This window comes from Amphiura filiformis, chromosome 2 (assembly GCF_039555335.1).
Source record: "Amphiura filiformis chromosome 2, Afil_fr2py, whole genome shotgun sequence".
Classification (NCBI taxonomy): Eukaryota; Metazoa; Echinodermata; class Ophiuroidea; order Amphilepidida; family Amphiuridae; genus Amphiura; species Amphiura filiformis.
This window is the reverse complement of record NC_092629.1, coordinates 34,894,878-34,916,612: the sequence shown is the minus strand read 5'-3', so window position 1 is coordinate 34,916,612 and position 21,735 is coordinate 34,894,878. Positions and strand designations below refer to the sequence as shown.

At 38.0% G+C, this 21,735-nt stretch overlaps 1 protein-coding gene across 2 annotated transcripts in view; it reads left to right on the top strand.

Moving 5' to 3' along the window:
* The window catches only part of LOC140146129 (heterogeneous nuclear ribonucleoprotein L-like), a 50,147-nt gene extending 28,432 nt beyond the window's left edge, over positions 1-21,715 (top strand). For both annotated transcript variants that reach the window (XM_072167886.1, XM_072167885.1), the window contains exons 9-16: positions 6,995-7,129; positions 8,659-8,960; positions 10,357-10,478; positions 11,583-11,713; positions 12,829-12,902; positions 16,345-16,402; positions 17,164-17,259; positions 17,949-21,715. In XM_072167886.1, the coding sequence (XP_072023987.1) occupies positions 6,995-7,129; positions 8,659-8,960; positions 10,357-10,478; positions 11,583-11,713; positions 12,829-12,902; positions 16,345-16,402; positions 17,164-17,259; positions 17,949-18,007 (977 nt within the window). In that variant the 3' untranslated portion in view covers positions 18,008-21,715. The remainder of the gene's footprint in view (positions 1-6,994; positions 7,130-8,658; positions 8,961-10,356; positions 10,479-11,582; positions 11,714-12,828; positions 12,903-16,344; positions 16,403-17,163; positions 17,260-17,948) is intronic.
* Positions 21,716-21,735: the final 20 nt, after the last annotated feature.

The window sequence follows — 21,735 nt, the reverse complement described above, 5'->3', positions numbered from 1 at the left end:
CCTAAATTTGTGAAAATACTATTATTTAAAAAAAATGATAATTTGTAATGAAAATTCAAATTGCTTAATTATATGTGGATACTTGTGGTACAGACAAGTTCATTGTGATTTCTATTCAAATGTTTTGTTTTTTCCCTCTCTTAATATTTACAATATTTCCAATACTTACCATCAACATATTGCTAACCGACTTTACCGGGCTATTCCAGTTGAAATCCATACACCCCCTGTGGAAGACATGACCTTAAATCTCCCACACAGGGAGTGTGAATTCCAAATGGGGTTACCTGAATGGGTGGCTCCATTTGAAATCTACACCCCTTGTGTTGGAGATTAAGGTCATGTCTTCCGTCAGGGGGTGGAAGGATTTCAACTGGAATAGCCCACTGCACACATCTGTTGCTGATTATTTAAAGACAGTTTTTTTTCCTCACAACAATATTTTTCCATTAATTTGGTAATTGTTTTAAAACTAACAACATATTTATTCAATTTACAGCACAGTTAGTCATATTTGCAATCCTACATAAATTCATCATATTTAGAGAAAACAATATCATATTTAAAAGTTGTTTACAGCGTGTTTATAGATAGACGCACCTGTAATATGGTATCAACATCAACAGGGCATCAGTGGTACATTGCATATATCTTGTACATAATTATATATTCATATTTTTGGTCAAATTTTATAAGTACAAATGCATGTAGTAAAAATATATATATCGAATATATCATGGACACAGAATATTTCAAGTTACTGTCACATATTTTGTTATTGTACTAAATGACATGCAAGCATTTTTATATAAATATTGTACATACATGTATATAAAGTCAAAAGTGGCAGACCTGCATACCCACAATCGCAGTATTTCATATAAATGTCAAATTCAGTCTAAGAAAAAAATGCACAGGCCTCGAAATAAGGAGGGCCCTTGGCCCCTGAAAATCAGTGAGGGCCCGCAAAAGATACATCCGGCGGGCCCAAATGGCCCACAAAAAATTTACCATTTTTCTCACTTTTTTGTGGGGTTCATAGGTTAAAACCAATGGCCCAAATTCGGGCCCACAAAAATATGTGAGGGCCCTCAAACATTTTAGATCGAGGGCCCAAATGGCCCTCAGAAATTCTGGCTTATTTCGAGGCCTGAAAATGCACATTGCACAACGTTGACCAAAAAGCAAGACTCTCAATTCAATGATACATTGTTTGATTACAAAGATACCATCAAACTATACAATCATATCAATCATCCATGTGGCATAAACAAAATTATATCTATAAAATATATTTTTATTTAATAGAGTTTTTGTTTGTTCTCCGCCAATGCCTAGAGACAAGAAGAAACAGATACACAAATAATAGTAATAATAAATAAAATGATATTGCTACGGACGGTCTCTTTGTAAGCAACAATGAGCAAATTTTAAAACACAATAAATTGTAATCACCAAGGGTGAAATTAAGTTTCTCTAACAGGACTCAGTTTGGGGTAAAGTGAGTCCTGGTTTGCTGAAATTTTAATAGCCGGAGCCAAGACTTTATTTGAGCTTCCCATGACTCATTTTTTCTTCCCTTTTTTGATAGGGAATTTTAAAATATTAAGAAATAGTATCTAGAACAGCATCGTCAGTATTATCACAGAAATTTAAGATTGAGGGCGAGATGGCCGAGTGGTTAAGGCGTTGCGCTGCCGGCCGGGAGATACGATCGACGAGGGTTCGAGCCTTGGGCTTGCCTTAGGTGAAAATTCTCTTCCCTCCCAAAAAGTTCCTATATGGTCAGGAATCCTTCAATTAAGTTCAGTAATTTAATTTCAGAATTTAATTGAAGAATTTCTTCTCGCCCCCATACACTGCCCAGGACGTGCAGATATAGGTAGTGTATGTGATTCGTCCGTGATTCGGAAGTCACATAAAGCTGTTGGTCCCGTGTTCAGGAGGATTCATCCCTGTGCGACTTAAGCGAGTCACAAGTGTGGAACGTATGTCACCCATTAGATTTCACCCTTGGTAATCACAATATGTTTATTTTAAATATCAATTTTAAAAATGCAAAAAACTATATATTGCTACCACATACATGTCTGCCATTTTACAAAGTATTTTTTTTACCTTGTTTTAATAACCAACAGTAAATCTAACTATATTTACATGCCATGTTATTATGATCATGTTATAATGATATACTGTACAAACAAATATACTTCATGTCAAGATATTTTTATGTTTTGTATATACTTAAACAGTGCAATTGCAACTGAAAAATGTTTACTTATTACATTTATTAGGCCCTATGAAATATATAATGTATGTGTTCAGATGCAATCCCCATATTACAAGAACATTTTAGAAAAACAGGCCCTGGCCAATCTGCATATTATTGCATGTGAAATGTTTTTGCTAAATTTTCCACACTTACAAAAAGTCAAAATTGTCTATAGCATCCATCTCTCTCCATGCAGGAGTTAATTTAATGGTGTAAATGCCACCAATTTAGGCTGTTCCCGTTGAAATCCATACATGCCCTATGCGAGACATGACCTTAGTCTCCCACACGGGTATAAATTTCAAATTGAGTCACTCATTCAGGTAACCCCATTTGAAATTCACACTTCATGTGTGAAAGATTCATGTCTTCCATAGGGGGTGTATGCATGGATTACAACTGGAATAGCCTGTTAACTCATACTGGAGGGAGTTTAGGGTTGTAACCCATGAACATACCCACTTGGTATAAGCGCATCTCTCTCTCTATGTGGAGTGGACTTGCCTATCTAGGATGATGGGCTTTCTATATCTTATGTCATAAACTGTTGAGTTGGATGATCATTATGGTTGAAGCCACAGTTTTAATGGTGCAAAAAAAACTACTGATTTTATACTATAATACTATAGCATTATGTCCATACATGTAATGAAATGCTTGATCAAATATATATTTCAAATTTAATTGAAATAGCAGGTCCTTTCCTTCTTATCTACATGTAATGTTGCATAACATTGTTACTATTAATTTTTCCCTAACAAAACGTCAGTCACTGTCCCACAACGACTCACAACATTACATGTATATAGAATTGGTAAAAGTGTATATGATAACTACTAATAGTTGACTGTGTGTCAAATATAACCCCTCTCAAATTCTAAATAAAACAAGTTTACACCAGAAGTATTCACTTGCGTTTAATTTAACCAATTTATGAAAGCGAGAACAAAGATACATTTTAATTTAATAGTTACATTTTGCATTTAAAGTATTTGCACAAGCAAAAATTCCAAACATGCATTCACAAAAAACCAAAACTTATTGCATAATAATAGCTTGAGAGGGTTTATATATGCTGTTATTTTCTATAGCAGTCTTATAGAGAACTATGTATATTGATTTATTCGCACAAACGGTCTCCAATGTCCACAGGGACATGTGTTTGTAATTCCAATTTTATCAAATACCATGCAAAATCAAAGAATAGAATTTTATAGAAAAAAAACCAGCCAGGTCTTACATGTAATCAATCGACAGTCATTTTAAATTTGATCTAAATTGCACTGTGCACCACAATTTTGTAAAACACTGAACTGCACATAATATAAAAATGTGTAAAATGCAAATGTTACAAATATGTATTTTTTGTCGTCATTGCAAGATGATTAAAAACATAGACGTAATTTGTCTTTAGTAATTACTAGGGCCCAATGATTGTCAAAAACAACACAGATTTTGTCCACCGCTGAAACTGAGTACCAAACAGGTCTGTGGGGGCGATTTATATTCCTCGTGCCAAATTTAAGCAAAATGTATGGTTTTTGTGCAAATACAAGCAAGTTCAAAATATGCTGTCACCCACTTGCAGTCACCAATGCATATTACTCTGCAATTTTGAAATTCATTCAGTTAATTACACCATAATTGACTAGATATATTTCCCCAGCTTGGTAGTTGCCCCTTTTAGTGTTCTTTATCGATGGAATTGGGTTAAAAACCAAAATAATAAGTGACCATATCTCACAAATCACTGGGCCCTAAGTATTAACATTGGGAGACAAATTCATGTGCTATTTCATTATAAAATACTACACGCAAGGTAAGCATACATGTACTTAGGACATTTGTGAGGAAATTCAATGGGACAGAAAGACAGACAAATGCACAAGGAACAAGACATACCAGTCCTCCGAAGTTTGAAGGCATTTAAGACACCCATCCATCCATCCATCACTGCAAGGATACTCAGCAAACACGCATTTGATATTCACATGGCTCAAGATGCACTTGGCCAAAAAACATGCAGTCACCACACGTAAGATACAACTAAGATATTATTTGATATTGTACCCTGAATATATGCAGAATTATGAACAAAATATGAGCTGAAGGGGCAGTACTAGTCAAGCAGCCAACCAACCAACAAACTCATGAACTTTGAAAACAAATCTTGCAAAAAAAAAAAAAAGAATGAAACAATTCACTGTAACAAGTCATGACGATCTTTGCATAACTACAAAGGAATGATTCAATACGGGGTCAAAATCACATGACCACAACACTTCTTGACGATTCATGTTATGACTACAAATGATTGCAGCACCACCCCAATCAAGCAAGCAAGCAAGCAATTAAGACACGATATTCCTGATATCTAGTATGAACATCATCCCAGACATACATGAATCAAACAGTTCTAAGGCAACAGTTTGTTGTCCTTTGTCCCTATCAGTTTTCATTCTATTTTCCGTATCTGTTCCCATCTTTATGTGCCTTCTGTATTTACTAAATTATTTGATCACCCAAAAAAAGTCAAGATGATGTTGCTAAATGCTTGTCCAAACACATGTTTGGAAACACAGGAATCGTAAGGAACTCGTTTGGAGGACTGGGCATTGTGGTACTTGCCTGCTGAAGAACAACCAACTAAGCCAGCTGATGGAATTGTGTAATCGGAAACTAATCATCATCAGCAGCAGCAGCAACAATTCGCATCATGTGCAGCAACAGCAGCAGCAGCAGCAAATATGTGTGCTGCTGTCAGTGCTAGTGAAGTTCGGACTTCACTTGGTTCTATTCGTATATGATGTGGTTTGGGTAAGGTAGCTACGATGGTATTGTCCCCAGATAGGTCGTGAAGTAGAGGGAAATCAGAAATATGCACACAGACGGTGTTAGAAATGCAGTAGGCCCTGGGATCGAAAGCCAGTGGAAAGTGATGAAGGCCGGTAGATTTTCAGACAGTAGGGCCCGATTGGCATTTGACTGAGGTGGTTTATTTCAAACATTGCGCTACCAATAAATGACTCTTAAGATATTCAAAATTCTTGAATTGAACTGGTAAACATATTAAAATTTTATGATTTTGGGCCATACAAATTGATGAGGGTCAATATATTTTAGTCATAAGCGCCAGACCTGGCTTATTTCTAACACCGAGCTCAGGCAATTTTAATAGCCTTATTCTAACACCGAGCACAGGTAATTTTAATAGCCTTATACCTTCTTGTACGACCTATATGGGGACACTCCCGCTGTAAGGATGATGTGTAAGAATAAGTATAGGGAACACTAAAATCATCATGCAGTCCAACCTCTTTTATCCGGCTATGATGGGATCAAGCTTTGGTTGGATATGTGAAAAAAAATTGGAAATGGGAATTTGTAATTCTGCATTGAATACCCAAAGTGCTAAATTGGGAAAATAAGAAATTCAGGGCAATAGCACACGAAAGATGGGTATGCACCATAGATATCCTTAAAATACTTACGAGTACAAAATTAAGGTGTCAGTGCATTAAAAAATCAGTTTTCCTGAGGATCACACAATTGGATAATAGCGAGATCCGTATAAAAGTGGTCCGGATAAGAGAGGTTGGACTGCTGTTAGATTTCAAATGCACCATCTCCGAGTATGTAAGCATTTATGCGATATGATTTCATCTACTGATGAAATTAACAATACCTGATTCAATTGATCAAGTAAGTCCTCTCAGAGCTGCACTAGTGGCCCATACTACATCAGTATAGATGGACTGAAGAGGTTACTAATAACTTTGTGGAAGACGGGGTAAGGGTAGTGACAGTTTGGAAGATGAGGTAGGGTAGTGTCAGTATTACATGGTGTATGATAACAGAAGTGGAAGTAATGAACACTTTGACTTGCAGTGGTTATAGAAAAAAAATATAGAAGTACCATAATATTTAGTGTTACTGCAAATTACCATTTACCATAAGCTTGATGACCTTTACCTGTCGCATACTCTTTGCTTTTAATTCTCTAAACAGTATTGGTATATTACCATTCTGATAATATCGCTGTATTTTACCTGTGTGAGGCGAAAAGTCGAGCTGTGATGTGGTTTTTTTGTAGACAGGAATAGCAAAAGAACGTATAATGAAATCGGTATTGTACATGAAGCTGCAATCTGCAAAGCAGTTGTACTGTGTAGCTAGCTAAGCCTATAGGCCAGTGACCATGTGTCAGAAGTCAAATATGTCACAAGTCAAAAACAGTTTTAAAAAGTAATATCTGCAGTGCAAACTAATTATTGCCAGTTGCATTATTGTAGATCTGCATTGAAGAGACATGGCAGAGATTGGTTGTTGGAAAACTTTTCCACATTTTCCAGTTCATTTTGCCTGTTTATAATATTTTAAATATTTTTTACCTATAGTGATTCAACCATCATGCTGAATTACATGTATCAAATCTAAGAGCTTATTGAATGTCTCATCTTGTAAGAAATTAAGAAAATCTGCACAAGAAAGACAATCAAATTCAGTAAAACAGGCCAACTGACACTTGGAGAAAGAATGACTTTGTTTTATGAAGAAGCACAAGCTATGAATGTTTGTTTTGATACTTACGGATCAATTCTTAGATCAGATTGGCAAATAATTAGGCACACCAAAATATCTGCCTGTCCCTGTAAGAAGTAATTAAAATAGAAGGTTATATGTTTGTAAATCTAACATGATCTCTGGTGTTTTTCCTTTCAGATCGAGGCCCAGCTCTTTTGGATGACCCGCCAGAAGCCACTTATAATGGGCCTACGGTGAGACGTGGACAGCAGGGCCCTCCTGGGTTCAATCAGTATGGCAATGGCATGGGAGAGCAGGGCTTTGACCAATATGGTAAAAATTGACATATTATAATTACTAAGGTTGTAAAAGATCTAGAGGAGCTAAATGTCAACAGAGAATGTCAACAGAGACAAGTTTTTATGGTTACTGGGTGTTTAATAAATTGAGTTGAAGTTCTTGAACTTGAAGTAAAGTAAAGATTTCTGCAAAGATCTGCTTCTGCTTCCACCATCCAGTACTCACAAACTCAAAGACTCTGCTTCACTCACACATGAGCAGTTCCCAAACTTTATATTAAAAGTCGGTCGGTATTCTAGATTATGACTCAAGAAGACGCCGGATAATACCAAGCTTAATATTTCAATACTACGTTAATTTAATACAAGAACAAAGATGATCAGAATTTTGGCAGAAATTGAACCGGAGATTTCTGTACAGCTGTTCAGTCATATCTGTTTGCTCAGCAGATGCTCAAAACGTTTGCGAGCTTCAAAACCGAAATGAGCAGGGCTACTAAGTAGCCAAGTCAAAGTGTAATTGAGCATGCATTTTTTGCAGCGAAGCCAGCTCATGCAATAGCTCTGTCCTTCAGTTTGTTAGTAACAAACGCTCATTTGCTGGTGTCATACTGTCGTTGAGCGACGTGACGCATGCACATTACATAAAAAGGAATAAAATCAAGGCTGGTCAGTGGTCATTATTGATGCGCCATGCCGCAGCAAAGCGACAGTTCTCTGAACCAGAAATGTTAAACATTGTGGTTTGCTTGTGCTTTGCGCAATGGCTGTGGAAGCATTGGTATGTGCAAGTATCATCATATTCAAAAATATTGGATTCACCATCGGTGAATCTGTAGTTACGGCGACGACAGGCATAAACAAATTTACTCTGGTCACGTCGTGTCAGAAATATTCAAATTTTTGAACATAATTTGGTTCAACAGAATTATCTGCCGAATCCTTGTTATGTGACACCGTTGCCTCTAGTCACAAACATCTGACTAGAGCAGGGTCACAAGGTAACCTGGTCATCCCACCTTGTAAGAGCGAGTCGGCTAAGCGGAAATTCACATCCAGAGGTGTGGTCTCTTTTAATTCATTGCCAACCCAGGTTAAAGTTCCATTACCTCCTACACCAGGCCATTTCAAGGCGATGTGCAATTTAATTATTTAATTATTCAGGTTGTTGCATCTGTGATGGTCGGCTGCAGTGCGGACTTTGTCAGCGGGCTGTCTTAGAAGCCTGCTGACATGGCCGCACTGCGGCCGGCCAGCACAGGTGTGCTTCCTTGGTGTGTTCATATATAATGTTATTTGTTAAATCCATGGTATGTTATTCTTTGTATGTATTTAATTTGTATTTTTGATGTATTTTGTTTGACCCCTGGGCCAGACTGGAAATCAGTGTGGACCACTGAGTTTGTTCCCCAGGCAAAATAAGATCTAATAAAATAAAATAAAATAATGACTGCCACTGATATTTGTAATAATGTGTTGATGCCTGTCTCAATACTATTTCCCAACAAGATGTCATGCTGTCATAATAAATATGGTATTGTAATGGTGATAACTTTATTACAGGCATGCAGGAACAGCGAGGTCCAGCGCCCCCTAGAGGCCGAGGTGGCCCAATGCCGCAGCATTATCAAGATCAAGGCTACCCTCCCCAACACCCAGGACGCGGCTACCCACAGGAGAGAGGCGACTATAGCCAACAACAGTACGGTGGCTATGGTATGCAGGAACAGCATGGTTTGCAACCACCCCCTCAGACACAGCCCGGTAATGGTAGCCCTGTGGTTATGATATATGGAATGGAAGCCAAGAAGATGAACTGCGATAGACTGTTTAACTTACTCTGTCTCTATGGTAATGTTATGAAGGTAAGTGCCATTTATGAAGGTACGCAACAACATAATAAAAGGGTTTACAAGTTCCCAACTTACTATGTCACACATTGTTGCATTCAGCAGGGATGTAAATCTTCTGAAAATTTCCGGAATTCCAGAAATGTCTCAGAAAAAATCTTGATTTTTTTTTTTTTTTTTTTTTTGCATTTCCGGAATTGGATGATGATAATTTGGTATAAAAAAGCCAAAGAGGGAGGTGGTACCCTGCAGCGTATTCCTCGAACAAACCCCTCTAAATGTTCAATAACGTATGCAAACCCTCGGCCACCTGTTCAAGGACCAGACAGATTTGCAGGAAATGGATATGTTGCCCATTTACATCGCCGATTCAGTCACAATGATTTATTCCGTAAGAAAACATGCAGTTTGGAAAGTTTCATCCATTCAAATCTCACAACGCATGCAGAATGTACTCTACAGGTGGTCAGGCTGACTGCATTGTTTGAAAGTTGAATGGACCAAAGTGCAACACAATGAGCCATTGTGGTTGATGCAACAATGTGCGACATTGTAAATTGGACCACATGTATATAAACAGAATGTGCTACCTACATTTTGGATTTATTCAGCGCATTTTACCAGAGGATTCAAAGTGCTGTCCCGGAGTAAACCTGCAACAAACGAGCATGGATTGGTATAAACAAACCAAGTGCACATACAATCAGTGGTGCAAGGTGGTGCAAGGTGAAGGAACAACCACTGTTTCAACTCGCTCTCTGTAGTGCATGCTTCCTTTAAGGAATATTCTCATATTTCCTTGCTGTTTCTGATTTTCTGTTGAGTACCTTGCTATAGAGAAGTTGCCATCGTAATCTAAAATCCCAGATCATGTGCTCATAGCAAGTACTAAAAGATTTTGAATTGAACCCTCTCCTGAAATAACTGATTCAATCACATTTAGCACATAATATAACATGTAATATCTTATAATGAAAGACAAAGATAAAGATAAAAAGACTAGTTTGCGTCTGACGTCATCTGTCAATCAAATTCTCTACGATCCTTGATTAGTTAATTAGCGCGTACATGGAAGGTCGATTTATCTGGTGCTGATCGGAGAAAAGGAATAGCAGCAAATGGCGAAAAATTACTTATTTTTACAAGGCAAAAAGCAACTTTTCTAGGCATTGTTGATATGGTGCCATCGCGAAAGAAAGTTTCCTACTATTAAGACCTAACTTTTAAGATGCTTTGTATGTTTGAAAGTGCAAAATTAACAATAAGGCGCTCGGTTTTACCGCCGTGTTCAGCAACTCATATCACGACACTTGTAAACAAACCGTGCTCGAGTTTGATTGATGACGTCAGTCGCAAACTTTTATCTTTTTATCTTTGTCTTTCATTATACCATCAATGTTTCTTCCTGCAGATCAAATACTTGAAGAGTAAACCGGGATGTGCTATGGCAGAGATGGGTGATGCCCTAGCTGTTGAGAGAGCCGTCACCAATCTGAGTAACATTGACTTCTTTGACAAAACTATCCAGCTTGGGTAAGTACATTTAAGGTCTAGCTCAGGGGTTACCAATCTAGTTGGATCCCCATCCCTATTTTTATGCCTACACTGGTGGTATTACGTTTCCTGGTTGTCCGTCATTCTGTCCGTCTGTCCATGGTTGGGGTGCAATTTCTCGGGACCTGGAAGGCGTATAGAGATGTGACTTGGTGGAGGGGTGCCAATTTCCAGTCTTCACAAAATATGCTATACTCTGATCCGCTCATAATAGGAGGGACTTATAACAGTGTGGATTGATACAGAATAGCGTACACACATCTGGGCTCAGTACCTACGTGAAATGTGCTTTGCGTATTGCATGACTGACACACAGCTTTGTGCATTTACATGGGCGTAAAGTGGAACTTTATTGACTGGTGCAGTAACAAAAACTGAATAATTCTCGCCTATTACGAGCTGATCATAGTATTATGTGGTAGCTCATTTGCATTAATCTTTTTCTTTTTCCCCGATTTTTTTTAATTTCCCAAGTTAAATCGTCCGGGTTAAAATGAAGTGTGTCAAGGTGGAGGCATTGCGGTTGACACTTTGCGTCGAGAATCGTGCAAGCTGAGAACCGCAAAATTCTAGTTTAAAAGCCTGATCTCTCGTGACCCTTGGTCAAAATATGGGTGAAATTACCACAGTTACCGTGATTTCGTCAAATAGTCACCCCCTCAAATAAACGCCCCCCACCACTTTTTTCAACCAAGATGTTTCAAAATTCCGATATTTCCATGCTATCTTGTGTAGTAAGCTTACCAAGTTGCTCACATGGTTGATAATAGCAGCAATAAATGGCGAAAATCTGCATCGGCAACCCGGAAGTGAACCAAAAGTCAGTGTCAAAAGTTCATAGTTCGTCATTTAGCGTGACTTTTAAGCTTACCTAATGATTTTAACGGGAATTGTCGTGCTAAAAATGACCTCTAATAAACGCCCCCCCCTTGGGAAAATGTAACGCCCCCTTGGGCGTTTATTTGACGAAATACGGTATTTGATTGTCACTTTGATTACATTGTAGAATGAGTTGAATTTGTAAGAATCAATTTTGATTTTGTAAATTTTGTAAAATTTCTGTTTCTTTTCGTTTCCATACAGCTTTTCTCGTCAGATGTTTCTAGCGCCCCCAGGCCAGGCGGGTGAGTTGCCCGACGGTACGCCATCCTTCATGGACTACTCACAAAGTCGTAACAACAGATTCACCACCAGCCAGGCGGCATCCAAGAATCATATCCTTACCATGTGTGTCAACTGGGCTATTCCTGTTCAAATCCATACTCCCCATATGGAAGACATGACCTTAGTCTCCCACACAGGGGGTGTAGATTTCAAATGGGGTTACCTAAATGGTTGGCTCCATTTGAAATCAACACCCCCTGTGTGGGAGACTAAGGCCATGTCTTCCATAGGGGGTGTATGGGCTTCACCTGGAATAGCCCAATTTGTTTAGTAAGACAGTTTTGCCAATCTGGTAGACAGGTTACCAGGGTGGGGAAGGTGGTAGAGTGCCTCTTGAAACATACTGGGCTATTCCCATTCATGCTCCCTATATGGAAGACATGACCTTAAGCTCCCACAAAGGGGGTGTAGATTTCAAATGAAGTCCCCTTTCAGGTAACTCCCATTTGAAATTCACACTCACTCTGGTAGATTAAGGTCATGTCTTCTATAGGGGGTGTATGGATTACAACTGGAGTAGTCCACTATTTTCAGGTAGAAATCGCATCCTTAACGTATTTGCTTGCTCTTTTACAATTGCTTGCTCTTATTACCATACTGACGTGAGTATAAGCCCACCTTCGAGTAAAGTCCCACCCTAATATTTGGGAAAAATTTCAGAAATTGTTATTTAATAAACTCTACGGCCGAGGACATAAATCCAAGATGGCCGCCTACAGTAAATAACACATGGCGAGATTATGTCAGAGTAGGTGTGAAATAAATTAAAAATAATGATAGTTTGCATGTCATTTCTTTCAGAGAAATGGACAAATGTTATCAACAATATTTCCAAAATTCTATTTAGTGAAGGTAAGGCTAAAATTCCACCCAAAAATAGGAGAAAATATGAGTTTTTTACAACTCTAGTGAGACTACTTTTTAAGCTTTTTGGGAAGTTCTGGTGCCGAATATCGGAGACCTTGACGTGAATTCACTGTTATGAAAGATTAAAAATGCACCTTGTTAACTAGCAAATCCTCGTGTCAAGTCCCACCACCCATTTTTGGTCATTTTTCACCCCAAAAAAGGGTGGGACTATACTCGCGTCAGTACGGTATTTAAGTGGGATTTTACCGCTTTAAGAAAAATTGTCAAGTTGTATTTCTCCTTGACTGCTTTGTACGTATTCATCAGCCATCAAAGGTTCTGCATTTCTTTAATGCTCACCCAGAGAGTACAGCAGAGACAATCAAACAGGTAAGCTTATATGATAAATACTGTGCAAAAAGACTGTCCACACTTCATTGAGTGGCATATTTTGTTAGCTAATACTTTTTGACATGTAATTTTAAGCTACTTTTATTTTCACGCTTTTGTGTTCCAAGCCGGTACTGCAAAATATCCCATGAATATTATTCTCCTTTTGTATATAGGTCAATGTTAGGAAGCTGAGAATTGTGAATTTAACATCATGAGAACTACCTGTCGATTGGCCAAAAGAAGTTTTCATTATCAATTGGACCAATCAGCAACATTGTTAGAATAATTTCACCACACAAAAAAATTGGAATGAATTATTTGCAAAGCTCCATTCTGATTGGTGATTAAAGTGAAGATAGCATGTAATTGACCAATCAGAGGCAATGTTAGATCGGCAGGTAGTGCTCTGGGGGTTAACAACTAGTAAAAAATGGCAAAGCTCAAAAAAGTAATTGTACAAAAATGTCCCCTTTAAAAGTATTTTCTGGAAATCTTTGGAAAAAGTACACTTGGTTGTGTTATGGATATTCCTACTGTAATTTTTTCCAGTATAATTCATTGTTGTGTTATTTAGTCCAGTGTATCCTGAATAATTAAATAAAAGTATGAAAGCCAATTTTAATTAAGGAAAACAAATCAATAAAAGTTTGGTCAGTTTTTATTATCTGACCGGACATTAATACTGATATTGATTGAACGACACCAACAGCTATAAATAGTTTATAATTAAATGAGTAAGCAATGCAACTGTATGCTAATTCAAAATCAATTTCATTATGTAAATAATCAACCTAATTAGCACCCCTGCCCTAATAAGTGCCCGCTATGGAAATTCTTCAAGTGTCAACTGCCTGCAGTAAATAAAATGATCATCTAATACCTTCTGGCTTAGGATTATGATGATTTTGAATTGAGATACTCGGTCTTTGTCCAGAGGATGTTTAAAGGCATTCCCATAACCCAATGGGGTTTCTGACCTTTTGTACACATGTGGCCCAGTTGACCATACCTTGCATTGGGATTGTGTGCAAATATCTGGTGTTTTCATCCTTTTATTTAACATTCAAAACATTGAGACTTATGAATAAAATTAATGCAGTGGGACAATATGAATGTTTCCTGTAAGAAAGTAAAATATAAGTTATAAGTCTCAACTATTAGCTTGTTGGCTGCAGTTTTAAAATTACCATTTTGTGTGTGTGGCAATGGGGACTTTGCCTTTAAAATTAGGTCATATTGATCAAATTTCCCAATCATAGTGCATTGTAGGAATGCCTTTAAGTCTCCTCTTTGTCTTTGTCTCAGTTTCTGTTTGTTTTCTTATTCAACCCATGGATTATTTATTCAGTGGAAAATGCATGTAATCCTCTTTTCTTCCAGAGGCCCAATTTTGACTTATATATTTTCATTTTAATAAACGCCCTTAGAAAATGACTAACCAGCTAGGGTGCTAATTAGATGATCACAGTAAATATTTATGCAAGGATATTTCAATTCAGTCAGTTTGCATCAGATGAACTTCCTTTAGCAGAAGTAAAATTGATTGATGGCACCAAATGCTATAAATAATTAAGAGAGAGGAATGGATGCTAATTAAAAGCATTATATAAGGCAATGTACTATATTATAATTAAGCAATATCTTAAGAAATTGATTTGTTTCAACAGAATAATTCCTTGTTTTGTTGGTTTAATATCAGAATGTAAAATGAGTGAACATAATGTGATGAACAGGGACAGATTTAAGTGGTGGCCCCGGGCCAGTCGATTTTGCGTCGGGCCAGTAAACTTCCAACAATGCTGACCCGATGGTCCATTAGATATTTGAGCCTGATATAACTCATAGAACTCATACGAGACATATGATTGACATATTTTGACACAGTTTCTGCCCTTGCATTGCATGCAAGTTGGAAATAATTGAGTGGCCCAGTATAAAAACGGCCCATGGCACATTTTTGAAAAATAGAGGGCGCTGTTGAAAAATGTCAAAGGTCACCAAAGGTCATCCATACAAACATAACACATCATGTATGTAACTCGGGAATGTTGTCAATTTAATCTTTTAAGCATCAAATTTCTAATGTATTTTATTGAACATTCGTACATTTACAGTGCCGATTTCTCCCAATGACGAAAAATGTGCCATGGGCCGTTTTTATACTGGGCCACTCAATTATACGGCCGCTTTTTACATCAATGGTAGACCAACATACTATTTCCAAGCTCTTTTTTGTGCTCTATATGATGATGATAACGATTCCGCATAGTCATATACCTGAACCTTTGTGAACCTTTGTAACTAGATTTTGCAGTAGAGAACCAGTAGAAAACCGAAACCTAAGTCTGTCCCTGGTAATGAACGTCCATGTTCCAGCTACTCCACCATGACATGCATCCAGAGGGAGGATACAGGATGCATGTGATTATGTGTGTGTCTAAAATGGTACATTGTTTATTTATTGAAATTCTGACTACAATGTAGTGCAAGGCTTCCCATATTGTGGGTTGTGTCCCAAGTGTGGTTCTTCTTCCGAACCTTGACTGAAAATAAATAAATAATATAAACAGAGAAACTAGCCGCATCTTCACTGATCCCATCTTATGTCGCTTCACGGGTTGTATGGTAATGTTGGCGTGATCCCCGGCCACACGATGGCACGGTTTCATGGCTCTGACCAGTGCCCATTACATGCTTTGTAACATTGGGAATTTCCTGACCCTGCATTACCTGTTGTATGGTAATGTTGGCGTGATCCCCGGCCACACAACGGCACGGTTTCATGGCTCTGACCAGTGCCCATTACATGCTTTGTAACATTGGGAATTTCCTGACCCTGCATTACCTGTTGTATGGTAATGTAGGCGTGATCCCCGGCCACACAACGGCACGGTTTCATGGCTCTGACCAGTGCCCATTACATGCTTTGTAACATTGGGAATTTCCTGACCCTGCAACCCGGCAGAAATGGTAGAAACAACAGGATAGTGGGGCATGCAATGGATAGTGGTCTCATGGGGTCAGAGAATACACTTATACTTTGAACAGCTCGTAATCGGCGGGAATTTTTAGGCTTTTACCACTACACCGAAAAGTAGACCTGCATTAAGAGTGTTATAGTTAACCTGTATGTTCTATATTTTGCGTGTTAAAGAAAGTAAACAAAGTATACAACTTCAATGAATAACTTGATAATTCTGAAAATAGAATATATTGATATTAATCTGTGATGTTATAAGGCCTGCCAATTACGAGCTGATCAAACTATAGATGCAATTAGTACCCATCATTTCCCCACATTCCTCAAGATATAGGGATGGGGTGGGGTGGGGAAGTACTTGAATAGTGCATAACTAATTATGCTAATGTCGTGAGCTTTCCCGAAGTGTGAAGATCATAATAAGTCTAATAATATTGATGATGTTGATTCTTTTGATAGATATTCCTGAATGTTGGTGTAGATGAGCCTGTTAGTGTCAAGATGTTTGAATCCAAATGTAAGTAGATGGTTACCAGTAAATAAACTAAAACTAATGATGGGGCCTGTGATCATTCTTGTACACTTTCATGCCACCATGTAGTCTCTTCAGCATTAACAAGATCTATAGTCGAGGCTCTAACGATGTATCTGGGTGTGGTGCATATTAGACTCGAGCATGAATAATCTCATGAATATTCAGTGTTAATTTTGCACGGACGTTTTTTCAACGTTGAGATCGTCAGCCATAATTGTGGGTAAACCCAATATAATTACCTTCAAGTATAAAAGAAATCATGTGATAACCTAGGGATGAGTACACAGATTTGCACTGCAACAATAAAAGAGATACCGTGATTTCATCAAATAAACGCCGGGGCGTTACATTTTCCCAAGGGGGGGGGCATTTATTCAAGGTCAATTTTAGAACGATAATTCCTGTTAAAATCATTAGGTAAACTTAAAACTCACGCTAAAATGACGAACTATGGACTTCTGGTTCACTTCCGGGTTTCCAATCCAGATTTTCGCCAGATTATCGACCATGTGGGCAACTTGGTAAGCTTACTACACAATATAGCATGGAAATATCGGCATTTTTGAAACATCTTGGTTGAAAAAAGTGGTGGGGGCGTTTATTTGAGGGGGGCGACTATTTGACGAAATACGGTATGCAATCATTGATTTACCAGCTTACCCACAAGACAAGCTAGCTGCAGCCGCTATGACACCGCTTCAATTATCTTCTCCTCTTACATTTGTTTGTGTGTTTAATTTCAGCTGAGCGCAATCTGACGGGTCTGGTTGAATGGCCTGATAAACAAAGAGCAGTGGAAGCACTCATCATGGCCAACCACACTACCATGGAAAACCCAAGTAAGTAGAATACCTACTGCAGGGGTACGATTCTTCAGGATTTTCGCGGATTTTTTTGTCCAAAATTTACGGTAGTTTATTGATTTTCGGTCCGTTTTGGGGCTTTTTAGCCCAATTTCAAGCGTTTTTCAGGATTTTCTTCTGCTTTCGGGATATTTCACAAGCTTTGAAACACACCCCTGCTACTGTGAAAGTTGAAATTTTTGCGCTACATTTATTTACCTGACGCTGAATAGACCAAAAATACACAAATATTTCTTCATAAATCGGCTTAAAAGGTCAATAAACTGAATAATGTGTGCAGTAGATAAAGAATATCACTTGTGATGTTGCTTGGATGTGCCAGAAAATGGATCGTTTGTGCAAACTCAGGCTGGAAAATCGGGTCAAACTTTTCTGCATATATCCGACACAAACAGTTTTTTGTGATAGAAATGAATCTTTTAAAAGCGAGAAAAGCACTCAAAAGTGAGATTCACAGCAAGAAATGTGAGATAGCAATTTCTCTCTAAGCCATAAGCCTAAATATAGAATTGAGATTCAATTTCATTTAGCCACAGAGGGCCCACTTCAATCCTAGGTTGTTCTTCCTTGGGGCTGTGGATAGCAAATGTCTATAGGGCAGATATTGCCTTCTGCCAGTAATCCCTTGTCCTCTTCTCATCTATGTGCATTTGGTTCATTTTCAGGTGGCCGCTACCCGTACACATTCAAGCTGTGTTTCTCCAATGCTCTTCATGCTAACTAAACCAACTGCCTACACCCACTAAAGCTTTTACCAGCAGTAGACCATGTCAAACCAAATCTCATCGTCAATCTACATGGTATAGAGCAACCATGTTGAACCAGATCTCGTAGTCGGCCTATAAGACCATCTTAATTTAATAGTTTGTCTCAAAGCTCTCGCGTGCATTAGTAAAATTGCCCGCTTTTTGCACGTTATTCAGTTTTTTCTGCTGTTTTTTTTCTTCAAAATCCACCACACAAAAATCTCACGTCTGACATCGCCGGACATCAAAATAGCTTAAATCATAAATCTCAATAAATTCTTCATCTTGACCACAGTGAAACCACCTTGTGAGATGAAAAGGTGGTCTATTCTTGTCAAAAGCTTTCCCATAAAACCCAATTGAAGTAAGAAAAATAAACGTCTAAAAAACCGCATTCTGCATTATGTTTTTAACTTGGAAAGATCCTTGAGACAAACTGTTATATCAGGATGGCCTAACCAGGCCTTGTCTTTTGAAAATTGCTGGCAAGTAACAAATCACTCTCCTCAAAAATTGTCAGGTGAGCTGTAGGCGAGTGATTTTAATCACTTGTATTAGTATTACACCAAATGTAGGCGAGTGATAAAAAGCTCTCCTCAGCTTCATTTTAGGCGAGTGATCGCTCTCACTCGCCTCAAAAGACAAGGCCTGCCTTACATTATATTATAGACCATTACTATATTAAATTGACACCTTCCTGTCATTGATGGAGTGTTCAAACATCGATATCACATTCTATGAAACAACAAAAGTGAGGTTGAGAAGAGTATCATGTGATTATTATGAAATAATGATACAATCACATGATATTCTTCTTGACCTCACTTGTGTTGTTTAATAGAGGTTATCCACTTCACTCATGTGTGACTTCTTACAAAAGGCGATGGTTCCCGTAGTATTCCTCATTCAAACCAATTCAATGCACGACCTCAGAGTTAGATGCATGACTTTGGCGGGCTATTTTGAAGCAATCATGGTTGCACATGCAGGTACTTCTTTTGAAAGTCCTAAACAAGGTATAGCAGTCGCTGATAGTATATGCAACTTATAGAACACGGATAACCTCTATAGTATGTGATATTGATATGATATCGTTGTTTACCCCATCAAGAAGATGCCAATAATAGAAATGATCTATAGCACAGCCGTGTTGAACCAAATCTCTATTCAACCTAATATAGGGTATAGAATAACCAACTTTGCCAATTGGGTTCAACATTATCTTGCCCTGGGCCTGGCGTACCCAAGTACAAGTTGACTGGTACTATAGTGGTTTTAACTTGATTGGACTATAGTGGGGTTTTCCTCTTCCATAATACATCGACATCACTTGTGACACATGTGTGTCATGTTTTTGTGCTTGTAGGGATTTTGTGTCAATACAACATGATATAAGGATGACATAATGAAAAAAAAAAATTGTGTTGCTGCTGAATGGAAGTGAAAGACCCTTAAACCCCATGTGCACTTCTCTGCTGCTAAGAACTCTTTTGATTGATTGTGAAGAGGCCTATATAGCATATATTGAGCCAATCAGAGACATTGGTTGGTTACGCAGATGATTGTATCAGGTAATGAACCAATCATAGTCTATCTTGTCTCCAGTTGAGAGAAAGTCATGTTTGATTCGCAGTGGCAGATTTGAATCGGCGCCCTTTGCATGGTTGCATTGCCAGGGCAAGGACAAATGGCTCTATTACGCCCTACAGGATTAGGTTAGCATGCGTGATGTCAATTTGCCACTGAAATCCAACATGGTGTTACTCTTAATTTGAGACAAGACAGACTCTACAGGCACTGTAAGAAGAGCAGCAGAGCACATGGCGTTAAAATAGTGTCATAGAGACATTCTGTAATGGTATATTTGCATTTGAGTAAGACTAGGAAATTGATAATACTTCACACTATAATAAACATGTTATGACAATATATTATTATTTAAATGGGAAAGCCGCATTGATTAGCTGAGCTTTTCTATTTGAATTTGACCTTTGACCTTTCAGAATTGATGGTAGGCTAAAGGTCAAACAATTGGGGTGTGACAAACATTGGGCTATTCTAGTTGAAATCCATACAGCCCCTATGGAAGACATGACCTTAATCTTTCTCACAGGGAGTGTGAATTCCAACTGGGGTTACCTGAATGGGTGAATCAATCTGAAATCTACACCCCCTGTGTGGGAGATTAAGATCATGTCATCCATAGGGGGGTGTATGAATTTCAACTTGAATAGCCCATTTTGCCATTTGTACTCAATATGGTCCATAAATACCATGTCGTATTTTTTTATTGTCTTGAGAAGCAGTGAATACAAGCTCTGAATTAAAGTGGCAAGTTTTACGGGAAAATAATCACAGAATTGAAAAATGGAAAATACAAACAAAGTAAGATCAATTCCACCTAAAATATTTGGCTATTTTGAATGTACATTTGGCCCAAGCAAATTCCATTTTTCTTCAACTCATTTATTTACATGCCTTTGGGGCCACAGTACTCTTAAAATCCAATTGAATTAACTATTATGGCTCCCCAATACGCAGAAACATCTGTCGAAGCCCCATTTTGTTTCTTTTGTTTTTGGGTGAATTCATGAGTTTTGAGGATTTTTTAGAAACAGAAACTCTAAAAATGAAATTTAACCTTTTAAAAAACGAAAAACTTGCCTCTACTCTAAATGTTGTACATTTTTGTCACAGTTTGTCAAACGTCTTTTTGGTGGTGAAGTATTAGGGGACATTTTAAATCTATTTTCTTTTTATCGTTTAGTTATCTTTAAAACCATTTGTTGTTTGGCAATGTTTTTGTATTGTGTATAAATCCAGTAAACCAGTTGTGTTTTTAGTTTGTAAAATGATCCTAGTGATTCTAGTTTCTCAACCACTGTCATGCTGAACATCAAGGTAGGCCTGTAAAGATGATATACTGTAAAGTGGGGATGATTGTATGGACCATCCCCCTTACCAAAATATTGGGGCGTTTATCTGCCATTCCCCCTGGGATTTACGTAAGCTCTGTAGTCCCAATGCAGAAATTGGCTTCTGGTAATTTATGTTCATCAGCGTAGGTAAACGATGTAATTATCTTTTGTTATTATTGTTGCTTATGCAATGACAGTTTTAATTAAAAATATATGGGCTATTCCATTTAAAATCAATAAGACAAGACCTTCATCTTCCACACAAGTACAGTTTGTCCACTCTGAAGTACAAAGTGACAACGTGCGCGTGAACAGTGCGTAGTGCTGCGTCTCTGCTGCAGGTATGCGTGCCTTCAAAGTCGGCACAATGTGTGCGTCCGCGTCGGTACTTTGTACTTCAGAGTAGACTGACTGTAGCATGAATTTCAGATGGGTTTACCTGAATGGATGACTCAATTTGAAATCTATAACCCATGTGTGGGAGATTAAGGGGTGAGGATTTCAACTGGAATAGCCCAATTATCTTTTGTTATGATTGTAGCTTATGCAATGGCAGTTTTAATTAAAAGACACATGTGAGAAGAGGTGAATGCTGATTTGGAATAAGAAATGATAAAATATTAGAATAAAAAGTTACCCTTTCATCCGAGATGTATCTGTATACGTCACTATACGTGGCTAATAGAAAGGGGTAGGGAATTGCGGACATGAAGTCGGTGTCAAGCTACGAGTCGGAGTTGAATAAAGGCAGTATGCCATTTAATGTGACATGGTTTTATAAGTTTGTT